The sequence below is a fragment of the Carlito syrichta genome, unplaced genomic scaffold, assembly GCF_000164805.1.
Source record: "Carlito syrichta isolate Samal-C Ts95f unplaced genomic scaffold, Tarsius_syrichta-2.0.1 Scaffold302443, whole genome shotgun sequence".
Lineage (NCBI taxonomy): Eukaryota > Metazoa > Chordata > Mammalia > Primates > Tarsiidae > Carlito > Carlito syrichta.
The window spans coordinates 227,634-249,840 of NW_007246539.1; the positions used below are offsets into that span (position 1 = coordinate 227,634).

A 22,207-nucleotide genomic window follows, 5' to 3' on the forward strand; every position below is an offset into this window, starting at 1 on the left:
CATAGTTTTGGATTCCTTGCCATTTGGGTAACACCTGGAAACAACATATGAACCTCAATGCTCTGATTCTCTGCTTTTTTGGAACATTTTATTAGTCTTGATTTTAACAAAGAGACCTATTCAGCCTTGTTGTATAAGGATGATAAACTAGATTCAATGGGTGGTAACTTTTACTAGCTTCATATTTCTAGTTTTTAGATTTGGTAGATATAAAAGGCTTCTATATCCTAACAACTGTAGTGGAACACACTGACTTCTCTAGGGAAACTTGTGTCAGCGCTAGGTTTGTGTCCTGGTTTTGCCACTTACCAACTATGCTGAGTGGCCTTGGGCAGGCTAATCCCTGTGCTTCTGTTTCCAATAGCAGAGAAGCAGTTGCAAGGTTGGAAACAACCTTGCAGAATTGTTTCTTCATCTGGAGTCTTAGTGGGACTCTGAGGTCCTTTGGAGTATCCTCCATGAATAGTTTAAGATTCAGCTCCTGGTTCTGCTAAGTGAACACCCCTCCCCTCTCTTTCCAGGTCCTAAAATGGAGTGGTTGTCCTCACTCTTGTTTTCTGTGCCCTTGGGGGTTTATGCTTTATTTAACAAAATCCCTCTTCTGCTAGTTTAAAGGTACATTGATGGCACAGAGGTAAATTTATGTGTTTAATTCACCATTTTAAACCAGGAGTCATCCGTAAGCTTTCAAAGAAAGATTCTTAGCTATATTTCTCCTGTTATCAAAACAAGTATCTTTTGAAATTTTCCTGTAAGAATGAATTTAGCACCTCCCTTCTCTGTTCCCTGTTCTCATTAATCTGAGAATTCATCCCTTGATTATTGTTGTTAGATATGTTATATTAAATTATCCCTTAAAAACAATAGTATTTAATTTGGCAATGAAATTTAGGGCAATTATTTATGTTGCTATCCATAGTCCTTTTATTCTAAAATTATCATTTCTGAATTCTTAATTTTTGTTTATATCTTTATAGATTGGAATTAGCCTAAGTAATTTTTTTGAAGGTTAATGAGTAATGAATTTTCAGACTCTTTGAATATATGAAAATATCTGTCATATTCCTCTTCAAATGAGAGGCAGCTTGGCTTGCAATAGCTTTCTTTGATTGAGTCTTTCTTTTATTCTGACATTTGGTAATACAGAAGAGAAATTTAAGACCAAGTAGACATTTGTTCCTTTAAGTTGGTGACTTGTTTTCATTTGATTTATGTGTGGTGACTTGTTTTTGTTTTTATCTCTGAATACTGAAGGGTCTCCCCCCACCTTAACCCTAGAATTCAAAATTTTTGTCAGAATGTGGCTTTGAATTGATATTGTTTGGAATATAATTTTCTCCTTTTTTTTTTTCCAGTTCATATTTTTGTGTGTGTGTGTGTCTTTGATTATCACTTCTATTTCAGTTCCTTGTTTCCTCAGAAACAACTATAATTAGATTTGTTTTTTCTTTTCTTTTCTTTTTTTTTTTTTTTTGAGTTGGAGTCTCACTCAGTCGCCCAGACTGGAGTGCAGTGGCCACTCCCGGCCACCGCAGCCTCGACCTACTGGGCTCCGGCAATTCTTTTGCCTCAGCCTTCCAAGTAGCTGGAACTACAGGCACATGCTACCACGCCCAGCTAATTTTTTTTTTTATTTATTGTAGAGATGAGGTCTTGCCAAGTTGCCCAGGCGGGTCTCGAACCCGCGGGCTCAGGCAATTCACTCACCTTGGCCTCCCAAAGCATGGGTTTACAGGCTGAGCGACCAAGCCTAGCCAGATTTGTATTTTCTAGTTCTCCAGATCTCGGATCTTTTTTTTCCCCCTCCGTCTATTTGTTCTTTTCTCTGGCCTCATGGGAGTATTTACTGTCTGTGCAAATGATGTAATTTTACACAGCATCTATGTTTCCCCTTCATGTGGATAATAATGCTGCACTTCATGTTTACAATCCATGTTATGCTTCTCTATTTCACATATGAGATTTTTATCTTCACCAGCAGTCTTTTATTGGCTTATGACTCTCTCCTTTTGTTTTTAGGAATCATATCTTCTTGTGTATTATGCTAACAATGCCAAATACTTTCCTAAAAATTACTTCTGATTCCTCTAGGAAGTTGTTCTAAGGAGACTGTTCTTCCTTTGAATCCTTGGCATGTTCTTTTCTTTCCATAGTTAATACTACTTACTAGACTCATGCTGACATATAACAGTTATTTTCATTCCTGAATTTTAAAATACTCCTCTAGACCTGTCAGACAGAATGTATGGATAGCTCTTGACCCCACTCTCTGTCCTCTTGGTTTGCTAGTAAAAATCCTTCTGTAGATCTCTGACCTTGTAGAAGGTTGATGTTTACAGGCTCTGATTCATTTTCAGTAGACTAGGGGAGAGTTTTGTATAAAGCAGCTATCTCCAGTGCCTTGTTCTCTGTCCATCTATATATGGATTGTGTAAGAACTCCACTCCCAGAATGCAGTACCTTTATAGGTCATCTTGCCCATGAATCTGCTTTTCTGCCACTGAAACTGCCTGGGTAAAAAGTACTTCCCCTTCTCCCCAGTTGGCATTCGCTAACTTATGGAGTGGGGAATTCCCCTGTTGCCTCAAATATCATTCATGGAGAGAGCTGTCTAGGTTTCTGACTAATAGCAATTTTTTGCGTTTCTATACAAGATGGCAGAAAGTAGAGAAAGGGAAATACACAGATGAAGATTTTCCTACTTCCTGTAAGACTTGTGCCTTGTTTCTCACTGCTAATCACAGGTGTTACATATCATTTTATTCTTTCTCTGTTATAAGAATTATTTTCAGATTCTGGCAATAGGGTGAAAGTCATCTTCCTTTTCATGGTTGCATGTACCTTTATTTATCTCTCTTTTTATAGATGGTTTAGAGGAAAGTTGGGAGAGGCTATATCAGGGGTTGGTTGGTAACTAGCATTTAAAACTGTAACATGAGACTTCACAAATTTTTTTTAAAAAGCACTTTTTCATGTTGCAAAATGCTCGAAGATTTTGCTTCCTGCAGATATGTTGTGGAAATAAACTCTGCCTTGTAAATATCCATCACAAGTTGCTATTCAAATGATGGAGGCATCCGTGTTCCTGTAATAGAACCTATGTCTTATGAAAACTGGGTCATTTTTAGTGATGAAATAAAATGTAGATACATAAGTGATTGCAATGACTCCTATAAAGTTTTTATTAGACATGAAAACTGCCTATAAATAAGAGTCTTAGAGCTGAAATCGCTGTCATAAATCATTTAATCTAGGAGCGGCAAATTCAGTTGGGGCCAGACAAGTAAGGCAAATACATGAAGTAGGCTAGTTCAATATACTAGTGAGTGGGAGGGACTAGAGAAAAGTGGACATTACTTGAGCTACTGAATCTTTGAGTCATCATGATAACATAAACCCAGTCTCCCATTATAGAGAAGTAACTGAGGTCAAGAGATATTAACTGATTTGCCCAGAGTTAATTGAGTATCTGCGTCTTAACCAGAACCAGCTACATAATCTGCAGGGCCCAATGCAAAATAAAATACTGGACCCCTTGTTCAATAATTATTAAGAATTCACAAGGGCGACAGCAAAGCGTTAGATCAAACATAGGGTCTTGTGTCACACACCCATGAAGGTGTCCTGAGTTTTAGCTTCCAATCTAGAATTTGTACACCCAGACAGAAACACATCAAGACTCTCACCCACAACCACCAAGAAATTGATTGTGGAGATGGGATTAAAATTAAACTCTTGACTTTAATATTGTAATAAATGAAAGGTCTTTACTTAAGAGAGGGCTTTTCATAAGACCTCAGAAATGCTAATTAGCGAAATTGGCCAGTTTTCAAAGGCACAGCTATTCATATTCAGAAAATACAAGAAATAAAATTGTGACTTGAATACTAGGGCAAGAGTCTTTTGTAATAAATAAATACACACAACACACACACACACACACACACACACACACACACACACACACACACACACACACACACACACCCCTTACATTTTGAAGACTTAAAACAGTTCAATCATTTAAAATTGAAAGAAAATTTAAAATATTTTCCTTATTAAAAGTGAAAGTCATAGCCAGACCAACAATTTGGAATGGTATAGGGTTGCCATTTGCAGTTGTTATTTGATTTTTTTTTTAGATTTTATGTGCCTTCCTTTAGCAACATCTACAAAAATGTTGATAGTTGTTAAAAGATGAAGAAAAAAGTTCTGACCTAATTTTAAAATATTGAGGCTATGTTTTTAAAACAAATAGTTATTTACTTCTGAATTATTTGTATGATTCATATGTTATGCCTTCATATTGTTGAACCCTGTCTCTTCTTGAGTGATTAACAAGAGAGATCTCTTGTTGGGGACAGAGAAGATGAGCAAATGGGCAAATACAGTAATTAACTGAAAAGTAAGTTATGAATAGAAAGGTCAATATTTAAGATTTTTGCTGTAAGCCATGCACACCAGTATATGTGTTCAGCTAGTACTGAAATTGATTAGCAAATTTAATCCTTGGTTGGTAGGGAGAGCAGATTTTATTTAATAAACTGTTTCCCCCCACATGTTTCAGGATACATTGTGAATTATATAAACTGAATGTCATCAAATTTCTTTTAACCTTTTACAGGTGGAAATTTTCATTTTATCTTTACGTATTTACCTATGGAGTCCGATTCCTGAAAAAGGTAAGATCTCTCAAGTTACTTTTAATTCTTATGTAATTTAAGCTTACTCATTTTTTTAAATGTGTGACTGTAGTCAGATTTCAAATAATCATAACTGGCTTCCTAAAAATTACTTGTGTGTTTGTATTTGGCTCATAAAAGTATTTTGCAGTTCCTTCTTTATAGTAAATCGTTTTTAGGCATACCTAAAATACTCTTGAAAACCATTAGTTTTTCCAGTGGAAGACATTGCTGAGTCCCATATTCACTCTAGTGAGTAATTTATAACTTTGGGCTTTAGGAACCTTATAAATCCTTCTGATGTTTTGAAATGAGTTTCTACATCACACATCAGTAGCTGAAATGTGTATTATCATTGTAGTCATCGCCAGTAGAAATTAGTATATTAGTATCTTGCATAGGGCAACACCTGCTGGTGAAAAATTCAGTTCCTTTCATAGATGATGTTTCCTCTGCTATATCCTGTATGAACTGAGGCTCCTTAATCTATGAACATAATTCTTTGTGGCTGTCAGGTTGTTTCAGTGCTTACTGGTACTACTAACAAATTAGCCTCCTTAATTTCAATACTCATGAAGACTTATCTTTTCATAGTCATACACTTATTAACAATAGTGATTTGGTATATAACGGGGAATTATTTGTATAAGTACCCCATAGCCTTAAACTTCTAAGTGATACCAGGGTTATCTTTAATTATTACAAAACTTTTTCTAAAGTAGGGCACCTACTAAGTGGCATGCCTTACTAGTAAATTTTGTAAGTATCGAAATGAAAATTTCAGATACTTTTTTATTTTTAAAGTCTGAGTTATCAGATAATGTCTGTCTGTGGTGAATTCTACTATAAACAGTGGTTGTTTCCATTATCATATTTTTCTGGAAGATTTTGTTTTTTTTGCTTATTGTATTTTCCTGTGATAATTGCACTTATTTTGTCTTACTAAGATTATATTGCCCTGAAGCCATTTGTATAGATTTAAAGAACGAACTTGGCTCTGTAGGCTTTCTAAGTATGAAGAAATTCTCCTGGGGGTAAATAAACATGGTAGAATCTGCTTATTTGGAACTCTATTGTTCTAGTTTTCAAAGGTACTTATCCAGAAAAAAATAGAATGGCTGTATTGCTTTTATGCTTACAGCTTTACTAGCTTGGGAGGGGAAATGGCTTTGAATACATTTCAGCTGATATGGAAGAAGAGGTGTGCTTCTTCATGGGAATGTGTAGTTACTCACTAAGGTCAAGGTTTGGTATTCACGACTAGTTCTGCTGGTGATGGGCTTTGATAGAAAGAAAGGAAAGATGGTAAAAGTCAGGAGCACCTTGCCCCCAGGCCTCCTGAATATGGTCTCCTCTAGCTCTCATGTGGTAGCAACATGGCTGTCTGTCATCAGAACAGGAAACACTTTGACACTTAACTCTGGTTCACTCTCTCCCTAAACAAATGGAATAGAACGAGGTAGTTTCTGTCTGCTGGTTTTCAGTGGGTCTGTACAAGGCAGTAAGAGGGCCTACCAATAGGATGTTCACTTGAAATTGTTTTTCTTTAAAATCTGCTAGTTTTATACTAGATTCAATTGCTTCTGGTTATAACAAATTTTTCAAAAAGCAAAAAAAAGAACTAGACATTGTTCTTCTTGCTGACTCAATTTATATGGAGGAGGATTTCTTTCTTTAAGCTGTCTAAGCAGCATTCAGTTTCGATGGGCTGTATGGTTCAGTTTTAATCATAATGTTAGATTAAAATGTGTTTATTAAAGGCTGAACCTGAAGTGAAACACATACTGCTGTTTCTTATTCAAGTGCCTTTTCCACTTTATCAGCCTGCCTTAACCTCAGCATGATTTTGAAATGACTTCCTTCTTTGGTTAAGTTAGCAAACTTGACCTAGCCAGGTCATTATTGCTAGTTATGGAACTCTTAACAGCTTACTTTAATATATGTTTTAAAAATATTTTAATTAACTGTCTTGCAGTGGACAATATATTTTCCCATGTAAACTGAGAGAAAAAATTATGAATGCAAGCATTAAAAATAATCAAAGCAAAGTAATTCAAATTTTTGTGATTCCCTAAGCGTTTTAAAATATATTTCCATCAATCTAGCATAAATTTGACTTTGAGTTCAGATTTTTTCAGAGTTTAGTAGGAAAGTTTTTATCTAGTGCCATAGTAATGGATCAATTTTAAGAGTTGAGAGGCCATAGTGCCCATGAATTATTACATGGGCTGTTAGAAAAATGCCTGGATAGCTTACACTGTCCAGTTTTCCTCTGCTGTTAAGTCAAATAAGCCTGTTATGTCTCATTTTCTAGGGTGGATTAAGTGTCCTTTCTACCCTAAAAGAATAAGGAAGCAGACACTATAAGGCATTGACCTTACAGACATGTTGGTGAACTATTAAGTAAAGTTATTGCTAGATTGGTAGGAAATATTTAAATAGTTGAAAGTAAGCCTGATTCAACGGTCTACTCCTGTAATTGTTGTACACATGTAACTTTGCCCATAAATATAATAGGCGGAAACAAGTACTTTTTGAAAGGGAAGACCCAGAATTACTCAAGGTGCTCTGGAGTCCTAGCAGACAATGTACTTGTACAAATTCACACATTTTCCTAGGTCCTGAAAGAAAGTGCATATCAAGTCTTAAACAGAATAAATTATCACTTACTCTTAACGTTTTTTTCTCACTTGTAGATAGAAGTTTCTATTGGGTGGAGTTCTTTGAATATATTTCTTTGAGTTCCTTATTTTAAAAAATGCAGTGTCACAAAAAGACAATGTAGCTATATGGGATTTAAATTTTTAAAATTTCTTATAATCTACATCATAGGCTAATTTATTTCCAACTTTTTGACCATATGGTACATTGTGTATCACAGTCCATTTTGCACACACACATATACAAGTAAAAGAGATGTTACTCAAGATATACCTATGCCTAACTTCTGTATCAGTCAGGGGCCCCCTAGGAGACAGAAACCACAGGAGTTATTTTAGAAGGGACTTTAATATAAAGAATAATTCACCAGAGGGAACCACTAAGGCTGTGTTACTCAAAGTAAGTTGTTCTGATGCTTACTACAGTCTGCAGTGAGATAAGAAGCTTGCACCTGAATATAAATCAACTCACTGCTTATTTTTGAGAAAGTCTACCTATGAAGAAAAGTTTTCTGAATGAAACAGTATGCTTAGTGATATGCTAAATTTACACTCTGGCGTAAGCTCCTTATGTCTTGTGGACCTCTAGCAGACATTTCAAGGACTGACCCTCACCTGTTACATTTAGGGTATTGTGGAGGTAATAATAGCAGGAAGACACTACCACTGTGAGGACCAGGAGGACCAGGATTGCAGAACCTAGAGGCCCAAAGGAAGAACCATGGAGTTGGATAAGACTTCTGAGTTGGGGACGTTGGCCAGCTGGTGTCTTAGAGGGAGCACAATGGGGAACTGCAAACTGGAACCAGCTTCTGCTGCTAGGATGAAGATGCATTGCTGGGTAGTGAGGGTCATGGCAATGACTAGATCTGGATGCAAAACAGAAAGGAGCAAATCCCATCTTTCTCTTGCAACCTTCCTGCCTCCCTCAAGTACTTCCGAGAGGCCAAACTTAGTAAGGGACTAGCTGCTTAGAGCCAATAGCAATGTGGTTTGCAGAGTCCCTGCTCTGAGGCCGACAGCAGTATCTCAACAGTTAACCCAACTCTATTGTGTTGCTGCATTCTGCAATGTACTCTGATAGCTTATTGTTACTTACTACATTTTTTAAACATGGAAGTTGCCACCTTTTATGTGGACTTCATTACTAGCTTCATTACTAACTACTGGGTGAAAACTTGCAGTTGAAAGTGCCCTGCCAGACAGAGCCCTTTGTCCTTAGACTTTCTGGATTCATCCTGAAAGGCACAGCCTTTCTTTGTTAATCTGGTGTACTTTTCAACGTCCAGCACATACAGTCATGAAGTGTTCCCTGGTGTCGTGCTTTGAGATGTTCTCTTTTGTTTATTGGTTAACGTGGAACCTTTCTGAAGTGGAAACAGGATAGTCATACTTTTGCTTATTTTGAGGGTGAAAATAAAATTTGTCCAGCCATTATTAGAATGTGTGTCCATTTTAAATTTTGTATCATTTTTAAAAATCATGATATTGCTTGGATTATTTCACTTGTTTAAGGAGGCTTGAAATTTAGTTTTACCAGTGAAGCTGGTCCCCTTGAAATACTTCTGTAAGAAGTGCCTATGACATACTAACATTTGGAGGGACCCTAAGAATCAGCTATTTCATTTCAGAAAAGAAGAAATAATTACAGAAGGATGAGTTGACTTGCCTGAGGCAAAACTAGAGGTCTGCTTTATGGTCGTTAGTCTGTCTAGATCAGTCTAAACACAAAGAAAGCAAGATTCAAAAAGCTAGCGGTCCAAGTAATATATTTTTTTATTAGAAAGTTCACTTTACTTGCTAAGAAATAAGAGTCACATTGGTGTTAAGAGAACGTTGTTAGAAGTCAATATTGAGGTTTCAGTCTTAGCTCTGCCCATTATTCCTGAAGGAAACTTTACTCTCTGACACTTCATTTTTTCACTTCTATAAAATGAGAAGATGATGCTTGTCATGACTCAGCTTGTGTTTATAGGAGTGCTTTAGAACTATCAAGTACTTTGGAAATATAAAGCATGACACTAATTATTAGTGATTGAGAGATGGGCTCTGCTGGAATTATGTATGCCTATGTCTACTATAGTTACTTAACATGAAATTTTAAAATACTGTACCACTGCCTCTTGGTCAGTAAGACCCCTTGTTATCATGCTTGGATGCTTACAAATATGTATACAAACTTTGTGGGAGGGGTGACATTAAAATAACTGTAGGAAATTATTCAGTGCTACCTTTCATTGCATTCTTCTTTCTCCTTCTACCCACTAGTACCCTCTTGTATGTGTTCCAATTCTCTTCATACTTTTCCTTTGTCCTACTCTGTTTTCCTTCGATATAGGCTTATGGCCAACATTCTATGTGAGGAGGGCATTCTGAGGCCAGTGAGAAACTAGGGATGATGTGATTTAGTAAGGGTCCCATAGAGTGAGTCAGAATACCTGGGTTTGAGATCTAATTCTGCCATTAATTAGCTTTGTGACCTTAAGCAAGTCTCTTAATGTCTTCTGGATTTAATGCTTCATCTCAAAAATCAGTAATGTGGACTAACATAACTGTCAGCTCATATCCCATAATTCAGTGAAGAATTTGAAATTGCTGATAAGTTTGGTAAGCTGGTACAACCTTCTTAGAAGGCAGCATGATAATACAGAATAACCTTAAGTATCTTCATATATTTTGACCTTGCAAAATATATGATTTGATCCTATAAATTTATCCTGAAGAGGAAATTACACAGAAGTACAAAATATGAATGTATAGAGTTATTTATTGCAACTTAGAAAATGAACATGTACATACATATATAAAAAAGCAAATCCAAAGCAGAACTTAACAATTTTAAGGTCGCATATTAAGAATCATTTAATGAAATTATCAGACAAAATAGCATGTAGTCTTTTAAAAAAATTTTTGAAGTAACTATGTTTAGAGTCTTATGAAAACATTTAATAGAATGTTACTTGAAAACAAAACTCATTTGTACGTTTTGCTCTGACAGTCATATATAGACAAATTATGGCAGCAGGAAAAATGAAAAGACTCCTTTTCAAGGTAGAAATTTGCAAAATTCTTTTTCTAAATATCTTCAATATTTTATTTTCTGTTAAATAAAACTAACCTTGGGATGTAGGAATTAGAATGGAAATAACTGTGTGTAGTACGTTTAGGTATACCTGGGTTATAAAAGAACATGAAGTTGTAAGTTTTAAAGAGAAGAAAATAAAAATAGTTGAGTTTCATTTAAATGGCAAATAAATAGAAACTTTGGTCTAAAATTCCAGCTGTTTATGTTTGCCTAGTTATCACTGGCCTACCCTCTGAGTGTTCACTTGCGGGATCCTTTTACATGATTGCATTGCCCAGAATACCCAGGAATGGTCCTGCCATAGGTGAAGGGCCTTTGGTAATCTTCTGTGTGATTCTGGTAAGATTCAAGCTCCATTTCTATAGAAGGTTTTCATAGCCTGCATTAGGTAATAACATGGAATTTATCATTACTTATAGCACTTTTAAAAATGTTTCTCATTGATACAGTTTTGATTGTTGTTTCCTCCAAATCTCATGTTGAATGTATTGGAGTTGGTCCTAGTGGGAGGTTTTGAGTCATGGGTAAAGATCCCTCACGAACAGCTTGATGCTGTTCTCACAGTAATGAGTAATGAGTGCGTTCTCATTCTATTAGTTCATATGAAAACTGGTGGTTTAAGAGAACCTGGCACCTTCCTTTTCTCTCTTGCTTCCATTCTTCTCATATGACATGCCTGCTCCCCCTTCGCCTTCCACTGTGATTGTGAGCTTCCTAAGACCTCATCAGAAGCAGATGCAGTGCCATGCAGAACTGTGAGCCAAATAAACCTCTTTTTTTTCTTATAAATTATCCAGCCTCAGGTATCCCTTTACAGCAATGCAAAACAGACTAATACACTCAAAATAACTCTTTTGGAGTGGGATAATGACTTGGGGACACTATTGGCTTAGAGCACATCCAGGATGAAGTTTTGAGTCACTGATAATAATCAGTAATCATAATGATAGCTATACTGTATCGAGCATTCACTTTGGGTCAGGCCTTATGATCACTTAACATTCATTTCTCATGTGTTGTATGATATAACTCCTCGTCTTTATAGATGAAGAAACCAAGGCTTACAAAGGATCAGTAATGTGCCTGAGGTCACATAGCCAGGCAGCAGAAAGACTGAGATCTAAATCCAGGTATTCTTGGCTTTGTGGTACACTTGTAACCAACCTTTGTTACTGACCATTTATATCTACTGGACAAATCAGGACTGACCAGTGAACATGAGGAAGCAAAGGTTCATTCTTATAACTCTTATTTATATTAAGTCTATAGCATTAAACTTAATAATTATATTCAAAAGGCCCAAATTAAGCACCATACCTACTTTATTTATCTCCTACTTCCAGTCGAAGTTATACTGGCAAAGCTGAGAATCTGTGATTTCTGCTCAGTATTTTTGGATCTCATCAGAAGTCATCTCCTAATTTTCAGACTGGGTATAGAAATCTTTTTTTATGCAAACTGATATAATTACACAGCATAATTTTTTTTCTCTCCTGTGATATATATTTACTTTATACAGTGTGTCTGGCACACCATTACTATAGTATTCATGTTTAGAAGCTGGTTGGACAAAAGAAAAAATAAATGTTTGAGATGATGGCTATCCATCAGTTACCCTTATCTGAGCATTACAGGTATCAAAATATCACATGTACCCCCAAAATATGTACAGTTATTAAATATCAGTAAAAATAAATTGAATAAAATTTGTGTCAGAGACTTAAAAAAATAACAGATTGGGACAGCTTCATATTTTATACATTCCAGGATATATGCTTTGAGGTGAAATCGTTCATTTCCTGGAATAAATTAAAACCTGTTCAGAGGATAAAGATATTTCAGCAACCCTGAGATTATAGCTTATAGCCTCTTGTTTAATGATATGTAATACTTTGATTAGGGTCTTGAGGAATTTTATCTGAAGAGCACTGAGAAGGGTTTTCCCAATGTTGTTTTTGCATTGTATTCAGGCTGCCTTTAGAGGATGACACTGACAGCTTTCTTCAGGTAGTGAGCTCGTAGAAAGACATTAGGATGTCATGAAGCTGAAGTGGAGTTTTGTGGGAGGAGCTAGGGAGGGGGCGTACTGGAGCCCTAAGTACAAATGGTGACTGCTGCCTTCTTGAGTGATACTTGCTCTTCTGTAATTATGCAAGGGTTTCTGGATTTTGTGTTTTATCATGAGTCTTATCTTTTCAGCTCCATAACATATCAACTTTGTAGAATCTCCAGAAATAAAGAACAAATGAACCTATGTTTCAGAGGCTACCAGAGTAACACTCATTAAATATGTTGTTCATTATTAGGCAGTCCTCTAAGGGCATAGACTTCTATTTCTCAAATTTAGAGCTGAATTTGACTATGAAAAACATTGGTCCACATTTGTATGCTATGACAAAGCTTAACTTCACAGGTTTTGGCTTTGGGCGGTACCTGAGAACTGGATTGCATTAGTATTCATTTCCTGTTTCCTTGGGAAATAGAAAACCAGTAACTCACAGAAGAGTTCAGGGAATTTGATAGAAAATATTGATCCATGCATCAAAATCTGTACCTGCATGTTCACTCTGCATTAACTAAATCATCATCAGGGACCTGTCTGATAATTAAAGAAAAATCATTTACTGAATTCAACAAGGAAAGCATTATTCAAGTGTGTTTTTACAAAATCTGAGAGCTAATGGCTTTCACATACAATGATCACTGTAATAAAACATTTTCCCCATCAACAACAGCAGTGAAACAAACCAGATGTTCTTTGGTTAAAAACAACTTTCTGGGAGAAGTAATGAGATGTTCTACTTCTGCTTGTGAAACCGGTGTTCTTTCTCAGCAGGAAAGGCCTAGTCTTGTCTGGGTGTGTTTGGAGTGGGGGTGGGACACTTAGGACAAGAAGCTGATGCAGAACAGAGCAGTAGGCATTCCGATCCAACCAACTCATGCTCTGATTATAGTTCTGTGTGTGGTTCCAGAGAAACTCTAGCTCAAGGAGCATCTGGTCCTGGGTCTGCAGTCAGGTGGGACAAATGGCTTAGTGTTTGTATTTTGTTTTGGTCTTCTGCCTTCATTCTCATTTATTAATACACATGAGAATAGGCTGGTCTTTTGGGGGAGGGGGCATTGCTGTCATTGTTTAGCATTTATTGAGCAAAATCTGGTGATATGAGCCACCTTGGAATGACTATTCCAAAGCACAGAGATGACCATTTTGTACTCAAAAGATTTAAGCTTCCATAAGGAAGGGAACAATGAAAAGGCTTTTTTTTTTTCATGCAAAATGAATATATATCAGTAAAGGTGATTTTACCTGAGGACAGGGAACCACAAGAGAACCTGCTAGAATGAGTGCTGGAATTATTCTTGATATACGGCTGGCATTAAGTATATACGTATGCAGACATGCATCAGATTTCTGTGCCTTTCAGTTTGTGAACTTGACCTTATTTAAGTTATGCTTCAGGTTTTAAAAAAATACTTAATAGTGGTTTCTGATCATCCTATGGCTGCCATATAAAACAGTCCCTGCATGTTGCTGAATGGAAATGAGAACACAAGGCATTTGAGGATCAAAAGCTGTGATTTAAAGCTGCTTCCAAGAGCTTCTGTTCATTACTTTTGGGAGATACAGCTCTCTGTTCATTTGTTCATTCTTTCATGTAATACTGTTGAACACCTATCTATCTTATGACAACAGTTATCAAGGCACCATGGATAAAACAGCTGACAAGACAATCTGAGTCTCTAGCCTTGTGGAGTTCCCTGAGTCCCTGACCTTTTTTTCCTTGGTATCATCAGTGGCATGGGAATTTAATTCATGCCACTGATGACGTGATGACATGTATCATGCATCTGTGTACAAGGCATAAAGTCAGATACAGGAAGGCATTGTTCCTGCCTTCAAGGATTTTATAATCTAGCAGAGTTAAGATTTGTCTGAAAGCACTTGTGATACGCAGCTTTGTGATCAATGGAATGTTGCCTTGAAATTGGACTTTATAGCTGAAGAGGGCTTAGTTCACCTGCAGATTTCTATTTTAAAAGATACATGTTTGTGTGGAAAGGACACCCTTCCTTTTTCTCCTCACTAACTCTAGTCTGTGGTCTCTCATCCTATTAGTTTATTTCATCTTTTGAAAGTGCCTGACATCCTATGAATTACCAAGGTCAAAGGGAAAATGTTATAGTAGTACTTCTCAGATTTGAACGTGCCTAAGATTCATCTGGAGTATTTGTTAAATCACAGATTACAGGGCATTTCCTCAGAGCTTCTGATGTAGTAGAGCTGGATGAAAGCTGAGAATCTACATTTCCAAAGTGGTGATGCTGGTCTAGGAACCTCACTTAGAGAATTACTGGATTATACTTTGTTACCCAGAAAGGATAGATACTCACTTACTGTATTAGTTTCTGTGGCTGCTGTAACAAATTACTACAAACTTGTGACTTAAACAGTATAAACTAATTTTCTTAAGACTCTAGAGTTCAGAATTCCAAAATCAGTTTTACTGGATTGATAAGATATCAGGAGGACTGGTTCCTTCAGGAGGCTCTGAGGGAGAGTTCATTTCGTTGTCTTTTTTGGCTCCCAGTGGCCACCTGTATTCCTTGGCTTGTGGCCCCTTCTTCCCTCTTTAAAGTGCATCACTGCAATCTCTACTTCTGATATCATACCACCTTTTTTTGTAGGTAAGCCTCCGTCTGCCTCCCTCTTACAAACCAGGGCAATTTCTTCATCTCAAGGTCCTTAATCACATCTGCAAAGTTTATTGTGCCATTTAAGGTAACATTCACAAGTTCCAGGGGTTAGGATGTCGATATCTTTGCGAGGCGTTATTCAGTATGCCATATCATGATAGTCCTCTATTCATCTCTCCTTATCTCTCAGAGAGCATTTGCTAGTATACCCAGAAGGAAAAGCTATTTGGCACATTTGAACTTGGGATCAATTCTCATATGAAACTGAAGATGATTTGCAGGTGGTAACACACCTGTTTCTGCAATAATTGTTCATGTTATTCTGTTATCCTAAAGCACCATGGAGAAAGTATTTAATTACATTTTATAACAATTTTGATTTTATTAAGAACTGAGGTAGCATACAAATTTTTCTGTGGAAAGGCCACCTATTCCTTATCCTTAAAGAGCTTACAGGCTCATAGAAGATATGACTTGCTCACAAGTACATCTGACATCAGGCAGCACAAATGTACCGAAATAATGGTTAAAATAGACCTCTAGAGAAGGGAGACAGAGGATTTTGGACAGGGTGCTCAGGGAAGTCTAAGGATGTGACTCTAAGGATGTGACTCCATCAAGATAAGCTTTAGCTTGTCAAGATGAACAAAGGAGGTGAAGGGGAAGAATAGAAAGTGGTAAGGCTGAAACTTAGGGAGTGTTGTGTTTGGGGACGGGGAAAGGGGAAGCAGCAAGGTTGATGGTGAGAGGCAAGAGAGAAAGATGGGCAAAGGCCAGGATTGTCAGATCAAGAATGCAGTTTCTGTGTAGTATGGAGAAAGAATAAAGAGGTGACCAACCGTTGAACTAGAACTTGAGAAAGGCTACCCAGTCACAATGTGTGGAAGGAATTAGAAGTAGCAAATACTGAAGGCAAGGAGACCTGTACTGGCTACTGCGACAGCCATGATAACTGTTGTCCCTGCCATTGGCCTATATGCAGGTGAAAATGGGCTCTTGTGTGTCACTTGTGTAGGTTTTGTGTTAGGTGCACCCAAGAAAAGTTGGCCTAAGGCCAGTTTCAGAAAGGTAAACCATTTCCTGCTTGCTGTCAAGACTTCTCAGGCACTGAAGAGGTGAGATTGGACTTTAAAAGAGTGAGAACAGAATGTTCTCAGTGTATTAAAAGTAACTTTTAAGAGGGGAGAAAAGAAAAAGCATAAGTTCTTAAAAGATTTCTCCTGGTGGTGGTGGTATTGTCTTGTTTTAATTATAGAGTACAAGTGAGGATTACTCTCCCGGTAGTGAACCAGGTACTCTTTGTGTTGTTATGTGCCCCCCATACTCCTGCCTCTCTCCTTCCCCTGGTAGTGTCCAGAGACTGCCAGTTCCTCCCTCGTGCTAATGTGACTAGTGTTTGGGTCCCACTGATGCGTAAGAACATGCAGTATTCAGTGTTTTGGTTCTGTGATAGTTCACTTTGTTGTTTTTGGTTTCCCCTACCTCACTGAAAGAATGACTACTTATGACCTAGCAAAAAATGTGGGTATTTCCTTTGGACCTTTTCCCACAGGGGTGAAAAGTTATTTTGTCATTTAGAGTCTAACTTAGCAGGAGAAGAAAGAAAACAAAAACAAAACAAGGTACATTCACATTTCAATGAAAATGGTGAATGCCTTTTTTATGGAGAGAGAAAAAACTGTCCCTTAGTTTTCTTTTTAAAAAATTTTAATGCATAGTATATAATACAAATAATTCAAACATATACTTCTATTCTGTGGTATTTAGAGGAGAAAATGGCAGCTGATTTTAGGAAAAGGCTCTTTAGCTGAGGTGCCCACGTGCCTTCTCAGCCTATTGCCCTGAGCTGTGCTAAGCCCTGCAATGAGATTATTTCATTGATCATCTCCCTCACCCTCTGAGGTTTGTGTTGTTGCTCCATTTAAGAGTCTCAGAGAGATTAAATATTTTTAGGTGACAGAGTTGGCATCAGCACCAGGTCATGGGATTCCTCGCCCACATTCACTGTTAAATGGCCTCTCTCAGTGAGAATATTCCATCTTAGTGATCAGTCAAATCCCCAAAAGCAAGCCTATTCCATGATACTCTATGGGTAATATCCATACAGTAATGCAGATAATTAATGGCAGAAGTGAAAAAGACATGATAAAAAAGCAAGAATAGTTTTAGCTTTAAAAATGTTTCTACTAAAATTATTTAAACACAGAGTGTTCAGAAATCCTATTTTTTAATATTTTAACCCCCAAAAACTTTTAGTTTAGAAGAACGTAGAGCATTTCACTTTGTAGTGCAGAAGATTTGCTTTTTATCCCATTTGTTGGCAACTCTGTTTTGCCGGTGGTGGACATAAATGATATCCACCCTTCCCTAACTTGACTAACTCTTGTGATAACTGACCTAAGTCTTTGTTGAAGCTTCATCCTCCTTGCCTTTCTTTCCCTCCTTCCTCTGGGCTATCCTAAGTCCCTGCCTTCTGCCATCCCCTAACACCCATTTCCCCCCTAGTGGACTCTGCAGAGCTTTGTTACCATATTTGCCTCATGGTTCTTGTTTACTTGAGGATAGTTCTTGAAAATCAGTGATAAATAGTTGTTGAACTAGATCTGCTTTCTTGTTCATGAAGTAGATGAGATTAAATTGATGGCATGTTAAGTGAGGTATATTGAGAGTTGAGACACATTTAAAAAATAGAGAAGTGAAAAAACAAGAAAGTGAAACTTTAAAAAAAAGGAGCTATTGTTTCATGCAGTAAAGCTTTATCTGTAACTGTGCAGTTGTTTACTTACTCTAAGTTTAATTCTGACATTAGGGAAATAAATAGTAAAAGCCAAAGAAACATGTCTATTCGGGTAGGATGTAGTATATCCTGATTTTCCATTTTCTTTCCTGCAGACATTGGAATTGGTGTCTCATGAGAGGAAAGCAAGGACAGAAATCACAGATGCCAAAGATCCCCAAGTGCCAGTAGAGAGCAAGAGGGAAAGGTGGCCTCCACCCTATTGCTGTCTGTCCATTTACCACTGAATCATTGGCAGAGCTTGTTATTCCCATTCTGAACAACGAGCATGGCGCATCCACTGTTAAATCCTTAACATTTCTTTGACTCTACCAACAAATGTGAATCCCTTCTTTAAATGAAACTGCCCAACTCCTTATATCACCACCAAATTAATTCATAGAGATGGCCCTGCTGCAGTTGAAAGTACTTCCCCAACTTGTCTGTTTATTACATTCCAGAGGCAGTATCTAGTTGCTTTTATCTACTTCATCTGACTTCTAGTGATTTTGTTTTTATTTTTTTGAATGAGGATTGCCAGAGGTTTGCTATGTCTGTGGTGATGGCAACTTACATGGTGCATTAGTGTAGCCCTTCAATTATTATTAAAATCTCTTTCACAGTATTTCTGTACAATTTTGAATATGCATTTTGTTTTTTCTGCTGCCATATGAAGTCATCATTGTGAAAGCATCAACAATTATTTGTTGTCTCTTATCCAAATTTGATCAGTGTCACTCATCTTGGGCAGTATAGAGGCAAAAACTTTTCCATCTGCTTTCAGGATTATGGAAGTCCTGTCACTTGGACAGGGATGGGAATGAGGGAGTAGCTTGAGGAGATTGAGTGGTGAGAGAAAAGGAAGTCAGGATACTGGGGAAGAAGAGGTCTTCTTACTATTTAGTAAATCTGTGCTGTGATTTTTCTTAAATGATGATAATTAGATTTCTAACTGTCTTATATAGAGTGACCTTGAGATCATCACAGAGAATGAGTTTGACCTGTGATATTTTGCAGTGATGCATGTTACAGAGGTGCAGTTTCGTATAGCAATCTCAGCTCTATTTTTATGTAGGTTTTTGTGTCTTGAGACAATAGGGGTTTCTCCTCCTTTTTTTGCTATTATGACCATGTTATATGTTTCTTTTCTCAAGTGGTCATTTATATTCATGTTAACTACCTCCTCTATAACCTTTGGAACAACTCTATATTACATCTGTGAATTAAAGGGAAGGATAAATAACTTCAGATATTTTAATTGACTTTAATTTGAGTCAGGTCTAATATATCTAAGCCCTGGTCTTTTTTCCAATATCTTTTGAAAGAGTGGTTAATATCTCAGTTATCAGGTAGTTATGAAATGACACCCTACAATAGTTATTGATAATTTATTAGCTGGTGGAGCATAATCTCTTTTTCATACATTATCTCTCTCTTTTTAAAATTTTTCAGCTTCACAACAATATTTACATAATTAGAGTTTGTGTAATACCTAGGGGTTGCTTCTTTTTGTTTTTTAAAAAGCTTGTAAGTGATTGTAAATTGCAATCACATTTGCTGATAGGCTGTGATGACCCTAATCAAGTAAGGGAACAGTTCAAGAAAACCAGTCATTAGGGTCACTAGTAGATCTGTGGTCAGAAGCTTCATCAATTTGATAATTTTCACTTTCTGCTGCCAGTTGACCTCTGGATTTCTGCTTCTGTTCAGATTGATAATCAAAATGTTAGCTCTAAAAATGGAGTAACAACAGCTAAGGATAAGAGCAGGTTTATGAATAACTCCAATAAATTTAATTTCAAAAGCTACACGTAAGTTAAGTTACTAATTTATTGCTTAATCTTAGGGACTAAAGCACGTACCATTATCTGTGCTGGATTCCTCTCTTTTTAATCTAGAACTCAAGCATAGTTAATAAGCTGCATAATTTATTAATAGTCTCTGAGTCCTAAGCCATTACCTGCTAAATAAAATAGGTAGTTTAAAAAAAATTAAGGAAATAGGGTTATTGAAAAAGGAAAAAAATAAGAAATTGCTGGTTGGATTTTTTTTTTTAGCCTTATACTACTTGTATCTCAATTTTAATTAGACTTGAGCATTTGCAAATAAGCAAAATAATGGATGACACTGCAAGAGAGAACCAATTTATTGTTACATAAGTAATAACAAACATATTCTGGGAAATCCGGCTCTTTCTCCACTTGGAAGCGCATTGGATGCCTCCTGTGTCCATCTTAAAGGAATCCTCTTGCTCATCTCTAAGTCTCACAAACACACAGACATGAACTGTTTCACATTTATTTTATTTCATTCCTTGTAAAAGTAAATGGAGAGTGATGTTGGAAAGATAACTAGAATTTTAATTCTGTGGCAAAGTGTTGACTGTATTTCTTTTCCTTAGACATCTTTGTCCAGCAGTCAGCCTTTGTAGGTGTTGTATATTCAGCTATGTGGAATGAACAATATACACATGAATTCTGGCTTCTCTAAAAGTAACTGGGAAATAGTGTTATCAGGTCATTGGAAGTCAGGTAAATATGAAGGAAAGTTTTTGTTTGTTTTTTGTTTGTCTTACACTATTGTTAGGAGTATTAAAATCATTTAAAATTTTGCAAGTCCCTGAGAAGAAAGATAGATGTGGTTGTTGCGTTTATAAATGACTATTTTTCAAATGAAACCCTGAAGGGAAGAGACTTAAACTCAGGCTGCATCCCAGTGGGCTCTCCACAGCAACCATTCCCAATGGCTGTTCCACTTTTCTTGATGGGAGATACTTTTCAACTGGATGGTCCTGATGTAGATAGTGGCCATCTTGATTGCATCAAGGAACTATTTATAAAACAAGGACATTCAGGTGCAGGTGGAGTTTTATGTTATTTATTTATTTATTTTTCTGCAACACGAAAGATTTCAGCTATACTTTGAAAGAGAAGATTTAAATACCTTGTGTTTAAAATTAAATGGCCAAAGGACATTTTGCAGTATGAGAGGCTTATTTAATTATCTTAGATATTTGTGAGTTATTGTTTCAATTATCTCTTACTTCCTTAGGTTTATCAAGTCCACATGACTGTTTTTAAGTCTTCATCACTATTATTTGGCTCACTCATTTTTATTGCTAATCTAGAACATCTCTTCTGTGGACTACTGCAGCAGAGAAATAGTATCTGCTGCCAGCAAAGCTAACAACTGTGGCAGTAAAATTCTGCCAAAACTAATAATGAATTGGAACTTACAAATCCCTGTCTTAATAATATGCCCTGGGACATGGGAAATATTTCTCTTTAATAAACAGTTAGAAAATCATCTGCTTGAAAGTGGTTGTCAGATGGCCCCTTTTGGCACCAAATTAACATTGGAAAGAAAGGACTTTGAGATTAGATGATGCTGATTATCAGCCCTATGTGTCTCTTGCAATATATACTTTTCCTAGAATTCTAAGGTTGAAACCTTTGATTTCAGATTTCTAAGCATTTAAACCCATAAACACGATTCTAAATGCAGCTCAGGAATCAGAAGATATCCCCTAGGAAAAGAAATTACAAGTTGATAGAGTAATAATAACCTATAAAATGTTATGTAAAATGATTTAGATTTTGTTTCTAGTTATCAAAATAATGTGTTGCCAAAGTCATGGATATAGGCAGTGAATGTCATGAAGGTCTGTGAGCTGAGTGTACATTTTGTAAAATGTATGTTGTAATACACAAGGCAAGACCTATAGAAGCATATGAATGAGTCATGATAGCCACACCAGTGCAAAATCCCCTCTAAGTATGCTTTAGCCTTTTGTTAATAGGGGAATTTTTTGTAAAAGTATATTTTATGTTATGATTTTTCGGGTTCTGTTTCTTGAAGACAGATGATGATCCTAAGGCTTATCTTGTGCTTTTACAGGACACTTTACTTTTACAAAGCACTAGCAATACATTCTTGTCGATAATTTCAAGAACATTGTGGTAGATGAAATATCTGAAGGCCAGGGAGTTTGATTTGACCAAGGTCCCTTTTTCATATATCGTGGACCCAGTTAGGACTTTAACCTAAGCCTTCTCATTCTAAGTTAGTTGTCATAGGCCACTAAACTGCAGTCATTTATGTAACTCTTTATAAATAAAGACAGCATATACAAATCAGTAGCAGAAAAAAACCTGATTAAGAAATGGGCAAAGGACCTAAACAGACACTTCTCTAAATAAGACATAAAATATGGTCAACGTATATATGAAAAGGCTCAGCATCACTAATAATCAGGGAAATGCAAATTAAAACCACTGTGAGATATTACCTCATGCCGGTTTGGATGGCT

The 22,207-nt window shown here is 36.6% G+C and overlaps 1 protein-coding gene across 1 annotated transcript in view; it reads left to right on the plus strand.

Moving 5' to 3' along the window:
• The window catches only part of LOC103259017 (ceramide synthase 6-like), a 220,826-nt gene that overhangs the window by 179,023 nt on the left and 19,596 nt on the right, over positions 1-22,207 (plus strand). Inside the window, exon 4 of the mRNA XM_021711662.1 lies at positions 4,625-4,682. Coding sequence (XP_021567337.1) covers positions 4,625-4,682 — 58 coding nt within the window. The remainder of the gene's footprint in view (positions 1-4,624; positions 4,683-22,207) is intronic.